Raw genomic sequence first — 14,227 nt, 5'->3', positions numbered from 1 at the left:
CGAAAATCATTCAAAATGGCTTTTGGCATAATAACCTCAATGTTAGGAATGATTCCACTCTTAGCAATCGGAGTAAATTATTTTCGTTACGAAAATAATGATCCGGAATCAAGGGTTATTGAAGCTGATGTCCGTAGAGTAAGTCGATATCACATACCTGCTTTTAAATTTGTAAGAGATGATAATAAAATTTTGTATTTTCAATTTTAGCTTCGAAGTCATTATGATTTTATTGTTGTTGGTGGTGGTTCAGCTGGTGCCGTAATAGCAAATCGTCTATCAGAAGTTAAAAATTGGTCTGTACTGTTACTGGAAGCAGGCGGTGATGAAACTGCTATATCTGATATACCAGCATTAGCTGGTTACCTACAACTCACTGATCTTGATTGGAAATATAAAACAACGCCATCTGTAAATCGATCTTATTGCTTAGGAATGAAAGGTGATCGATGTTTTTGGCCAAGAGGTAAAGTACTCGGTGGTTCTAGTGTACTTAATGCAATGGTCTATGTAAGGGGTAATAAACATGATTACAATCATTGGGAAAGTCTTGGAAATGATGGTTGGGGCTATGATAATGTTTTAAAATATTTCTTAAAATCAGAAGATGTTCGAAATCCTTATTTAGCTAAAACACCATACCATGAAACTGGTGGATACCTAACAGTACAAGAATCACCTTGGCGTACACCACTTTCAGTTGCATTTATTCAAGCTGGTCAAGAGATGGGTTATGAAGAAAGAGATATTAATGGTGAAAAACAAACTGGTTTTATGTTAACACAATCAACAGTTCGACGTGGCTCTAGATGTAGTACAGCGAAAGCATTTTTGAGACCAGTAAGACGAAGAACTAATTTAGATATTGTTATGTATGCTCAAGTCACAAAAATTTTAATAAATAAAAATCGAAAAACCTATGGGGTAGAATTTGTTAGAAAAAATCGTAAACAAGTTGTTTATGTTAATAATGAAGTTATTTTATCAGCTGGTGCTTTAAATAGCCCACAACTTTTAATGCTTTCTGGTATTGGACCTTCAGATCATTTGCAAGAATTTAGAATACCGGTTGTTGCTGATTTACCAGTAGGAAATAATTTACAAGATCATGTTGGTTTAGGTGGATTAACATTTGTTGTTAACGAACCAGTTACTGTAACTAGGCAGCGTTTTGCAACAATGGCTGTAGCAATGGAATATTTAGTGCGTGACCGAGGTCCAATGACATTCACTGGAGTTGAAGGTGTAGCATTTGTTAATTCAAAATATCAAGATCCGGCAATTGATTGGCCAGATATACAATTTCATTTTGCACCAAGTTCCATTAATTCAGATGGAGGTGATCAAATACGTAAAATACTTAATTTAAGAGATGGTCTTTTTAATACAGTTTATAAACCATTATTACAAGCTGAAACATGGACAATATTACCATTACTATTAAGACCGAAAAGTACTGGATGGGTTCGTTTACAAAATTCAAATCCATTTGTTCAACCAAAGTTAATACCAAATTATTTTGCATATGAAGAAGATTTGGATGTTTTAGTTGAAGGTATTAAAATTGCTGTTAATGTATCAAATACAGTAGCATTTCAAAAATTTGGTTCACGACCACATAATATACCATTACCAGGCTGTAGACATTTAAAATTTATGTCAGATGAATATTGGAAATGTTGTGTTAAACAATTTACATTTACAATTTATCATCCAACTGGTACATGTAAAATGGGACCACCATCAGATATAACAGCTGTTGTAGATCCAAGACTTAAAGTTTATGAAATTAAAGGATTAAGAGTAGCTGATGCAAGTATTATGCCAACAATTGTAAATGGTAATCCAAATGCACCAGTTATTATGATTGGTGAAAAAGCATCTGATATGATTAAAGAAGATTGGGGTATTAAAAGGCGGCAAGGTGGAAATGTTCGTTATAAATTTTAATTTAATTATTAATTTTAGATAGAATATTAAATTATTTTGATGTTTGATTACAATTTAGGAAATTTAAATTTGCTTGTTTGTTTCTTACTCATTCTACTTTATAAAAGAACATAACTATAATTTAGTCGATATATGAAAGTATTTTTAACTATATTGCTAAAACTAAAGTAGAGGTAAGCGCAACATAATCGTTTTGTTTAATTTATACTCTTCTTAGAATTGTAAGAACTATTCTAGCAAGCCTAGATCTAAGGGCATATATGTAAAATTCATGTGAACAAAAAAATTATTATTAAGAATATTGTGAATTAAAATTTACGTTATACTCTTAGTATAATTGAAAATCGGTTAAGTATTCTATTAAAATTGTCGATTGTTACCTTTAGCTAGTCAACACTTTATTATATTTTAGTTGGAATTTCAATTTTATAAAAATTTTTGAAGAAATTTTAATTAAAATTATAAAAAGGTTCAGAAACCAATGACTGTAAGTCACGTTCCATTAAAATTAGGGATGTTACAAAAACAAATTATTTGGTAAAATAAATTTTTTATCGATTTACACTGATTGACTTCTGAGCCCCCTATATATGTAAATAAAAAACTTATGAATTATAAGCATTACAAAATAATAGAAAAAAAGTAATTAATTAATTTTGTTATTTAATCGAATCTTTGCAAATGTTATTAAATTTAAATAAGAAAATTAAAAAAAAAGAATTTAATTATAAGAAATGAGAAAATAAAATTAAATTTGCTTAAATTGTTTACTTAGAATTATTAATACAAATAATATCTACGTCCTCACTATGTCTAATATATCGGATCATTTATCATTCTAGAATATTGTGTTGTGATTCAAAATCAAATAGCTTATAAGATAAATTAATATTTCCATAACTTTTCTTAATTTATTATTGAAAATGGAAATTTATACTTTATACCGTAAGTTAAAGTTACTTGTAAGCTACTTGTGAATGTAAAGGGGATATTAGACCCAAAATGAAGATCATTTCTATAAAATTAATTAATATTGCCCGCACTTAGTAAAATAAATGCAATTCCAAATTTTAAAAGGGGGAAAAACCCACTATGCTCTTAGACAAATCTTAAATTAATTAAATATTAAATATTATTACTATTAATTGCAATTCTATTATGAGAATGTAAAGATAAATGGACACCATTTTGAGGAAAATTTTATTGTATCTGCAAAAACATTGTTGTGGGCTATTCAAAACACCAGCTGATAAAATAACTTCATTATTAACATAAACTGTTTTCAAAATTTTTCTGAATTTTTGGCTATTATGAAAAAAATACACTCTTGCTTTTTTTGTATTCACATTTGAATCATATTAAATAAAGATCTCAAATAACTAAATCCTTAAATTAATGATAACATATCGTGTAAATCAAAAATAACAATATGTAATATCAAAATAAAATTACATACCTTTAGGCTCTCAAATTAAAAGCAAGAATCATATGCATTTCCAACTACCATATAAAACTTTTAGCATATCATTTGGGACTTACCTAAAATAAAACAAAAAGAAAATATAAAATTATTAAAATTTCATTGAGTTTTAATAAATTACTTTAATTTTTTTTAATATTTGTAATATATTTGAGTAAGAAATGCATATATAGTAATTAAGTATTAAAATTTATTTATTAGAAAGAAAAATATTTTAATAAACAAAAGCAGCAATATAATCCATAACAAATTTAACTCGAATCCTAAAAATATGTAAAAATTGCGTTTAAAATCAAGGAAATCATTTTCCAATTTCATAGTTACTATTTATGTTTTGCTCAAATTAAAATGCAAAGAAAATTTTAATGCATTTTAATACGAAAAATTTCACTCAAAATAGTAATAAAATAGTAATACTCAAATTTAATTGAGTAGAAAACTATTCTTTAAAAATTGAGTGCAGTATATGATCCAAGCTCAATTATTGTTGAGCTTTCAAAATTTTTCAAAAAATTTTTATGTGAAGCTTTTCGAAAAAAAAAAAAAAATCTTTTTCAAAAAATTTTGAATTTGTAATTTTAAAAATATTGAAATTCTTCATAACAAAAAATATTACCAATTACTACTCTATTTTATTTACTCAAGTTTATTTTTCACAATATTACAAGTTCTACTCAACCTATATATTCACACGATGCAATAGAGACATTAAAAAATGTATGTTATTTAATATTATATGAATAGTTTGTTAACTAGTGTAAAATAATATACAACAACTTGTCAATTAAATATTGATTGACTGGAAAGAATGAGGTTAAAGGGAAAACCTAAGAAAATTAATTTACTAATGTCATGCAAAATCATTTTTACTTTTTATATATTATGTATTTTAATCCGGTATTAAATTCATACAACATATCACCTTTAACATGTTTATGTCTTACACACATACCAATACAACTAAACAATTGTATGACGTACAATGTATATAATAAAGTTAAAAGTCTCGCGTGCAATAATTTCTTACACGTTCACTCATTCTCTAACCATAACATATAATAAAAAAAATTATCAATCCGGTGAAGGTTTCATGTTTCATTTTTACTGCAATATATATTTTTATAATTCTTAAGGGTTTAAAAGAAAAGTATACAATTTTAATTGATTTCACCGTTAATTTTACCTGTTCTTTCGTTTTTTTACTTGTATACATGAGTAAATAGAACAAGATTTTAAATTCATGTTATACTATGTTTCATAATATATAAAAATACACACGTGATATTGTTATAGTTAGTATACAATCTACTTCAGTGGCGTATAAAAAGCTCTTTTGAAATTGAATCGGTAAGTCAAATAATATTTTTGCTTAAATTTCATTTTCTATAAATTCGAACAAAAAACCAAGATATTTGAAGCCAATTGAAAATGCAATTGCTACTAGTCATATGGTACCTTCAGTTTTTCAATATTAATTTCTGATTAAATATGTCATATAAAAAACTGGCCCCTGAACGTGAATCGTTTCTGTATATTATGCTATAAAATGCGACGCCTAAGTTTATTCTTTACTATAATAGCGAATATGGCCGAGAACAGGGCATTTATTTGCAAATAAACAGAATTTGTAATGTCAAAAATTGAAACTGGCGCCCGAACATGAACAATTTATGTCATAAAATGCGACATCCAAGTATATTCTTTACTTCAGCAGCGAATATGACCGAGAGCATTGGATCCACCAGCAAATTAACATAATTTGTTACGTCAAGAACTGAAACTGGCACCCGAGCGTGAATCGTTTGTGTAGACTGTGCTATATAAAATGTGGCGACTAAGTGTATTCCTTACTATAGCAACATTATTTCTTCATATGAAAAGGAATAAATAAATTTGCCTGCAAACCTCACAACCAATATCTTTTGTATACACACCATAATTTTGTCTATATATATCATATTTAATGTGATTAAGAAAACACTTTTTCATACATACATACAATTTGCAAATATATAAAAACCCTTTAAGAATATAATCCACCTGTCGGATGAAAATAAAAGGCAAGAAAAAACACGCAAGAAGGCAAAAAAAAGAAAGTAAAAAAAAAATTAAATGACGTAACCGTTATATTTAGCATATACACATATATATATTTATATACAAATATACAAATTTTACGTAAATGAATAAAAAAGAAAGATAGAAACAGAAAAATTTTTATAGTTATATCGCGATATACCTGCGTATAATGACTGAACAGTGATGTCAGATAAGGTAACAGAGAGTAATAAAAACTTGTTTTATTTATTGCACCTTATAAACATGCCCATACTTTCGTACTTATTTTTTTTTTTTTTGTGATTATATTCGCAAATTTTTACTTTTTCTTTCTTTTTTTTTTATGCTCCAATTTAAGACATTTTTCAACTTTCCAATTCCTTTTTTTTTTTGAGTGTCTCTGTATTTTTTTTTTTTTTGTTCTTTATTTTGAAAAAGAAAAAAAACCTACTAAAATAACGTTCCAAAAAAAAATAAAAATAAAATTTACGTGCAATTTACGTTCAAAACACTTTTAGACACGCACATTGTACTAAATATTTTTTTTTCATTTTTGTTTGTGTGTGAAATACAAGCAAAAATGGAAAAAACGCGCCAAAATAAATATTTTTCTGTTTTTTTCTTTTTTAATTATTTTCACAATAATATAATAACAATCAAATATATGTATATGTATGTATGTATAAGAAATATAAACATGAATTAGCAAATGGGTTTGACCCACTTTATATATACATACAAACAAAGAAAATGAAAAACAAAAGCCGAAATTAAAATTTGTTATACAATTTGATCTGAATTCACATTTGGTTTTGTTTTTCTTTTTTTTTTTATCAAAATGACATCTGTTGAATTACAATGGAATTATACGTACAGAAGTGACATGAATATTTAATGCAAATCAACAAAAAAATTAAAAACAAAAATATTTTGCTAAGAAATTTCGAGACTTTAAGGCTAATAACCAGAAATGACTCAAAATAACTTTGATTGAATAATGATTTGAAGTGATAAAAATTTTTAATTAAAATGTTTGTTATCACTGGAATCAATAGGGTATCTATTCAATTATTATTGTTAAAATTTTTCGAAATCATTTAAATATTTTAATTAAGCAATCGCTGTGGTTTATTATGAAATTTTTCATTCTAAACTGGAATTTCTTGTTAAAGGTAGAAAGGAGGGAGAGGGGGGGGGGCCGCGGGTGCTCTTGTTTAAGTCTTCTGAAGCCACTTTTTGTAAGTCACAAGAAACCCGTAATATTTCAATTGTTTTTAGACAGTCGTATTCTTCCATTGAGAAGCTTGTACTATTTTATGTCCTCAAACATTTTTTTTCTTAAGATATGGTTATCCCAATGTTACATATTGTGAAGCATATAATTTGAGGAGAAATTCTGTTGTAACTGTATCAAATTATACTATTAATGCCAGTTTAGCATTTAAGCTTTTCTCATTAAAATATTTTCATCCAATTCGAACCGAATATCTGCTTTAAATAATGAAATACAATATCCATTTTAAAGGTACAGCTTATAAAATAAAAAGTGTATAAAAAGTGTCTGAAGCTCTTCAATTTTATATGATAAATTTTAAATATCCAATTTCTTTTACTATAACAGCGGCTAACTAAAAGAAGCACGACATCATTACAATCAATGGCGATATTAGAATGCAATCAGAAATAAAATAATATTGTGAATACCAATGTCTTCACTGAATAATTTCAAACGTTATTCTTAAACCTAGACAACAGAAGAAAAATTACTATTCAAACTCATAGTCATAAATGACAAATACTGAAAATTAAAAATTTATTCAAAATACAAGCATTATCGCTTGATGCATATTTTTTTTTCAGTCAAACGCTTAATGTCCATACATTTACACATATCAAGTAGTAGCTAAGCTAGTTACATGTTTTTTTAAAGCATATATTTGCTCTATAAAAAAAAAAATTTAAAATATTCATAATAAATTTCGCGATTACTTGATAGGTAGTAACAATAATATAGATGATATAGTCAATAAAATGGGTTATTATCGCGGTATATATAGAAGAAAAATAATAAAAACAAAATAATAGTTAAAAATAACTAGGTAGGTAAATTTTAACAGAGATCTTGACCATGATGTTAAAATGGTGTTCACTAGATATACACCTTCAGGCAAAGTAAATAAATATAATTTTATTTTTCTTATATGAATTCTACTATTCCGTGTACTGATCCCCGGTGTTCGAATAATAAACAAAAGCCATTTTTTTTTAATATTACAAATTATAACACACTACTTTAGCTACTACAAACAATTTTATCATCATTTCTCTTTTTTCATGAAAAAAAATATGTGCATAATAAATAGATCCGAGCGATGAAAGATGAAATTTGTGTTCGTGAGTTTATTGATCGCTTAATATTGATTTCGTGATTAAGATCAATTTTTATATGCGAAAAAATATATAAAGTGTTTAGAGACAAAACAAAAAGTGGCAAAAAATACTCTTAGTAAAATAAGTGGATAAATTTTTTTTTCTGTTTTGTGTCTAATTTGTAAATTAAATGTAGGTATTAATATACAGTCTGATAAAATCTATAATTAAAAAGCATAATTTGTAAAAATAAAAAAAAATAATAGTTTTTTAAACGTTTTTGTTATTTCTCTAAGCACTATGAAAAAAAAAACGCTGAAGGAGTTCATTAAATTTTCAGTTCTTCCGGTTCCCCTTTTTGAGAATTAGAATTAGATCATTTTTGATTTCTATATGCTTATGTATGTACTTGAGTAGAATGTAACATACTTGATTTAATTATGCATCTATAAAATTAAATTTAAGCATGCAATGTAATTTTGAATGAACTCTTTAACAAATCACCGTCGTGGAACAATTAATTACATATTTCTTATTTGGCTGGTTCAACTCAACACACAAGCACACAAATATTTGACCCAAGTTAGCTATGAAATTCTTAAAGCTAAAATCTAACATAATTTAGTACATAAATAGTACTTATAGGCTTTGACGTTGCTACATACTAAATTTTTTGGATTAATTAGATTCGAATTAAGCCTAATGAAGATTATTAAGCCGACTAATAGAGATTGCATTCAACAAACATAGGTTACATTTATTGAAATATGCTACAACTTCTGTGGGATAATGTTGCTTTTCTTCTTTTCCAACCCTATTAGCAGTTTAGGGCTGTTGCATGATATCATTGATAACCATGCCCCAGTCCGTTGGTCATTGTGTTTTAATTAGGAAGGTGACTAGCCTGCTGCAGTTTTTGTTTGTATTAAAAAATTAAGGTTATTGAAAAGTATTAAATATAATTTTTAATGGTGACCTGAACGCGGCTCAAACCGGTGAAGCGTCGGTTGAAGAACCGTTACTATACCCACTGTGCAATTGGTCAGGTTATGACAATAACAATGACGTATTTTATTTAACATTATTGCAATAAGGAAGCGATTTTTACTTTTCAGTTTAAATTATTTACGGTCAAATTGAGTATAATAATTTGACAGAGATGATTTTATTAAAAACTATTCCATTTGACATTTCTATTGAAAACGTATAATAAGAAGTAGTTAATTGGTTTTTTTTTTCCTATTAATTACAAAATTAAACAACAATACTAATTATTGACCAATATAATATTGACAACAAAAAATATTGAAATAAGACAACAAATGAATATAGAGTGAGATGTCTCAGCATTTGTTATAAAGCAAAAAATACAATAATTTATTGTCAGAAATCATTAAAATTATTGATTTCTTAAATAGATTTCCCAGAAAATAAATATTCCAAACAGAAAGTAACAGCAACAGTATGTAAGTGTATATAACAAGGCCAATTATTTAACATAACAGTAAATAATTACAAAATACATAAAATTATTTTTTAACAATGAAGTAAATTATTATTTTTAAAAGAAAAACAAAAACAAAATTTTCAATTAAGAAACAAATTTACGAGCCTCACATCATTATTACCGCATTATCGTAAAAAAAAATAACAGTATATTATGTTGTTAATTATTTTGTATGAGTTCCAAATAATTACATAATTTTCCACTAAATGAAATTTAAAAATATACTGAAGAGTTTCAGTTTATAAAATTCTTATAAAAATTTAAAATATAATAATAAAGATTTTTTTGTTTTTTCTTAGTTAAACACGTCGTTTTTTTTTTTAATTTTATTTTCAACTACAAATAGTATGTACTTTACATACACTCAGGGCCGGATTATACTTATTCGGCGCCCTACGCGATTTCTGAAATGTGCCCTTCCTCCCTCGCTTTCGAAGCAATAATCAATATGCAATTAATATCCTGAGAGGAGCATAGGGCTTGTTGACCATATTGTAGATAACCATGAACCAGTTGCTTACGTTATTGACTTCACTAGGTACGTGAAGAGTCTACCGTAGTTTTAACATTAAATATTTAAGGTTACTAATATTTACTATTTTATTTTTCTGGTATTTTTAATATTGAATATTGTTGAAATATAACAATTAGTTAATATCAATTTTTATTTTTATATGTAATGTGACCTGACGGTGTTTTGAACCCGAGACCCATCTATTAAAGGACCAGTGCAATAATCACTAAACCATTGGTCAGATATTGTGTATAAGTACATGTTATCAAATTATTTTTGTTATAAATAGAAATAGGGCAATGTGAAAAAAATTTAGTTTTTTTTTCAGGTTTTCAATACCGCCTTTGTTTTACAGCGCCCTTTGCAAATGGTTACTTTCCATATATAGCAGATCCGCCGCAGCAAACACTTGTCCAGTATATTACTGAATGTAATATTACTACTACTTACTTATAAATATTACAGTTAATTGTTTTGTACATGCATATAATATAAGATTTATAATAAAATCAATTTATATTTAATCCATGTACTTACTGTAAACAGTTAAAATATATGTCAAAAAATTAATGAAATACAACAAATAACATCAATTTAACTGATCGTATATATACAAATGATCATTGTAGTAATTTCCCATTTTTTTTTTTTCAACATCTGATTACAATCAGCCTTAACAATAAAAATATTTCAAAAAAGAAAAAAAATTTTAAAAATCATCATAATGATTTTTATATATTTGCGAGCCTTTTTTCTTTTTGTAATTTCTGTAACTATCGTATTATTTAACTATTATTTATTATACTTAGTTATGTATGTTTTGTGTAAATAAACCTACCACAACTTGTTACGTGCTTTGAAAAACGATTTTTTAAATTTTCTTCATCATTATTTTAACTAATAGTTTTAGTTCATATTCCGTTCAGTTGGTAATAAATTTTGAGAAAAAGAAATATAATTAATATTATAAGTAAGTAAGTGCGCTTAAGAGTTTTACGTTATAGAATATCGAAATCATGAGTCACAGAAGAAGTGAAAAAAAATTTCAAATATTTTCCGCTTTTATATTTCAACATTGATAATATGAAAGAAAAAATTATAAAATTTTGACGCAGAAGATAAAAACCTATAGTATTATCGATCTAAGTATCAATTGATCTTGGTTTAGTGTTGTTAATTAATTCACATATTCACTTTAGGTTAATAAATCCAGACCCAAATTGTAATTATTTTACATATTACAATGGTAGTATCAATTGTTCTGTAGGATTTTTTGATATTAAATTTGTTGAAACTTTTAGATATTTAGATATCATTTTGAATATGGAGATTAGTCGGCTCCACTAAACGTCTTATCTGAAAATATATCATTTGAGCTTGCAATATCCGCATTAAATTTTAAAATGGAAGTGCAGTGGATTCTAATAGAAGTTAAAGTTGCAATATGGCTTGTTGTGTTGGGATGGTACACGTAACACCAAACTATACAACCTCTTGTAGTTAAACAAAATCATGCCATTCGTATTATGCGTATAGAATAAATAGAAGCTCATCAAGTTTTGGGTTGTTTAAGAGATTTGACGTTCTATACCTTTAAAGCATTTGTATTACCATAAGGTCTTGAAACAGTTCTTTAAAGACTCTAGATCTTTTAATCCTGTAGAGTGTATGGTAATTAAAATTTCAATTGCTTCACGTTTATTTGCTGTTTAACTGATTTGTTTGAGATGTGAAGGTTTCAAGCTTTTTGTCTTGAGCAGCGGTAGGAGATAGGTTTGCTTTATAACCAAGATCACATTCATATTCCGATGACTACTGCTGCACAGATATGTGTTCTTCGTTATTTTTGCCAAATATTAAAAATAAAACTACAATTTATAATTTTATTATAAAAAATGCGATAAAGTGTAAAATTAAACGGTTGCACTGTATGTAGAAGAAAAGTTTAAATGTTATACTTTATTATAGGCTGGTGGTCCCTTAATATTTTCATTCAAAAATCAATTATAGCCCAAATGAATATTCATTATTTTTTTTCTACTATTAGTAATATTGTCACTATTATAACGGCATTCTATTATAATGAATTTACATAATTATTTTTCGTGTTTCAAATATGTAAAGTGTTATACGCGTATTATATCACTCTTCAAGTTCGGGTAGGTGTGAATGTGAACGCGTGATCGAAAAATAATTCACCTGTTGCCACTTTGTTTTGACTCTGTGTTTTGTTTTTCATCTATTCATAATCTATTCAATGTTACCTTTTTTTTTTCTAATTTTTTTTTTGACAACCATAACTGACAATCAATCAAAAGATGTAAATAATAAGTAAGATTTTGTGTGCGCGTGCGAATATTTTCAAAGTCTTTGTTTTTTTTTTTTTGCTCTACTTGTTTTAATTGTTTTTCTTATTATTATTCCAGTATATAACAGTTTCATCTTCCGTAATAATTCATTTTGCTATTAAAAAAGATGTCAAATTGAAATTAAATTTGGTATTTATGTGACAGGTAAATTTGACAACAAAAAAAAAGTGATATACATATCTGCTCGTACAACATTATTTAAAATTTAATAATGTACATTTTGTAATATATGTAGGTAAAATTTGTAAAACTGTATAATGATTCATGATTTAAGCTAGAGAATAAAGTAAATGTTTAATCTTTTTTCAATTTAGAGAAAATCGTAGTGACATAATAAAGATAAAATGTCAAATTTTTGAAAACGGAAACAAAATATCGAATTACAATGTTAAATTGATGACAGTGATGGAAAATAAAGTAACGTCGATGCAATTGTGTAAAAAGCAAAATAAATTGTGCAAAGCAAAATAAATGCAGCGCATACATTGTATATAAGTAGGTATGAGTTAAAAAACTAAATTAAATTATTGATTTACCTTGTTTATATAACAGTTTGAGTAATTGACTTGAAATCACCTAGAAGCTCAAGCCAAAAATTACGTTTAGCTATTTTTTAAAGTTCAAGGCAAAATTTCATGTCAAATAAGCAAAATTTTTTGACTAGCTTAAGTGGATTCGGTGCTAAAATCAAGTAGCGTTTATATGGACATTAGATAGGCTTCAAGTACCACTTACTTTGTTATCTTCACATAACAAAAATTTCTGTCATTCTGTTTGTAAATGCCTGATATCTGTTATTTTTTAATGAAAATACCTGCATTTCTGTCAAGTACTCAGCCATGGTGCGGAACGGACAAATACAGAAATAATTTTATTCAATATTTTTTATACTCAAATTGATATTAAATACAAGCACATAATGTAAGTAAATTTTTTGTCTCAATTTTTTTCTTTTTTTTTACATTTTTATTTTAAAACTTGTCTATTTCATTACTTTTATCGTATTTTTATTTCACTTGTACACAATACTCTATATCTACTTTATTGTCAATAGTTTTTAAGCAGCCAATTGTTTTGAAGATTAAGATGAAATCCGAATAATATAATGGCATATGTACCGTGTTTAATGCTTAAAGCATAATACTTATATACCTACATACATTTATGTCTTGCTTTATTTTCATTCTTTAACATCACTATTGTAAATTTTAAATTGATTTTTTTCACATGTAATTTGTAATTTATTATAGTATTTAGGGGCTTTTAAACTATACATTCATACATGTATGTTCATATTATAATTTAGCATTTCTATTGTGAATTGTGATTGATAGATTACAATACAACAACATTATATACGGTGGGATATACAAGTAATGTAATTATAAAAGTCAAATTTTAAAAATAAAAGAATCAATTTGTAATTGACAAAATGTTAAAAAGAAAAATATATTTAATCAAAATTGAATTAAAGTTAAAAATAAAATTAATTGAATTAAATTGAAATATCATGTTATTTAAATATCAAATTGTATAACATGATTACTATTATCAATTATGTTTATGTTTTTTTTGTAAATTTATATGGGACTGTAGAAATTCATGTAATTTATATTGTATGCTATTAAAAATTAAGAGTTTAATATAGGAGTTCTTAAATGGGGTAGGTTAGGTTAGTTAGGTTTAAGCTAGACTTGCGTTGGACAAGGGATCTGATACCTCTCCGGTGCGGGAGGACATTGGCGCAGTGATAGGGGTATTATATGGACACTGTTTGATTGACGATCATTCCAGGAGGATGGGTCGTCCCACAAACGATTTATGTAGAACCTGCTGTGACGAGGACAGGAGAAAACTGTGGTGCACTTGCTATGCTTTCTGCTGGGCAACCATAACTTTTTCACTGATATCCTAAAATATTTTTATTTAAATTTTCATACTAAACTAAATTTTCATCCTTACTATTTAACTTTCCTATA

The 14,227-nt window shown here is 26.6% G+C and overlaps 1 protein-coding gene across 1 annotated transcript; it reads left to right on the top strand.

The window, feature by feature from the left end:
• Positions 1–5: 5 nt before the first annotated feature.
• LOC129618466 (glucose dehydrogenase [FAD, quinone]) lies at positions 6–2,686 on the top strand. Its single transcript, XM_055533240.1, has 2 exons — positions 6–138; positions 211–2,686. Exons 1-2 carry the CDS (start codon positions 16–18, stop codon positions 1,948–1,950), a joined length of 1,863 nt encoding a protein of 620 aa, XP_055389215.1. The 5' UTR covers positions 6–15; the 3' UTR covers positions 1,951–2,686.
• The last annotated feature ends 11,541 nt before the right edge of the window (positions 2,687–14,227 follow it).

The sequence above is a fragment of the Condylostylus longicornis genome, unplaced genomic scaffold, assembly GCF_029603195.1.
Source record: "Condylostylus longicornis isolate FDR11 unplaced genomic scaffold, ASM2960319v2 ptg000006l, whole genome shotgun sequence".
Taxonomy (NCBI): domain Eukaryota; kingdom Metazoa; phylum Arthropoda; class Insecta; order Diptera; family Dolichopodidae; genus Condylostylus; species Condylostylus longicornis.
The sequence above is the reverse complement of the archived record's forward strand: the minus strand, read 5'-3'. Positions and strand labels throughout refer to the sequence as shown.

What these genes read in the sequence shown, in the direction of transcription:
- LOC129618466 (XM_055533240.1), top strand. Translation starts at nt 16, where the DNA reads ATGGCTTTTGGCATAATAACCTCAATGTTAGGAATGATTCCACTCTTA. An exon ending in TTGAAGCTGATGTCCGTAGA is followed by an intron (nt 139 to 210) that starts GTAAGTCGATAT and finishes TTTCAATTTTAG; the next exon opens with CTTCGAAGTCATTATGATTT.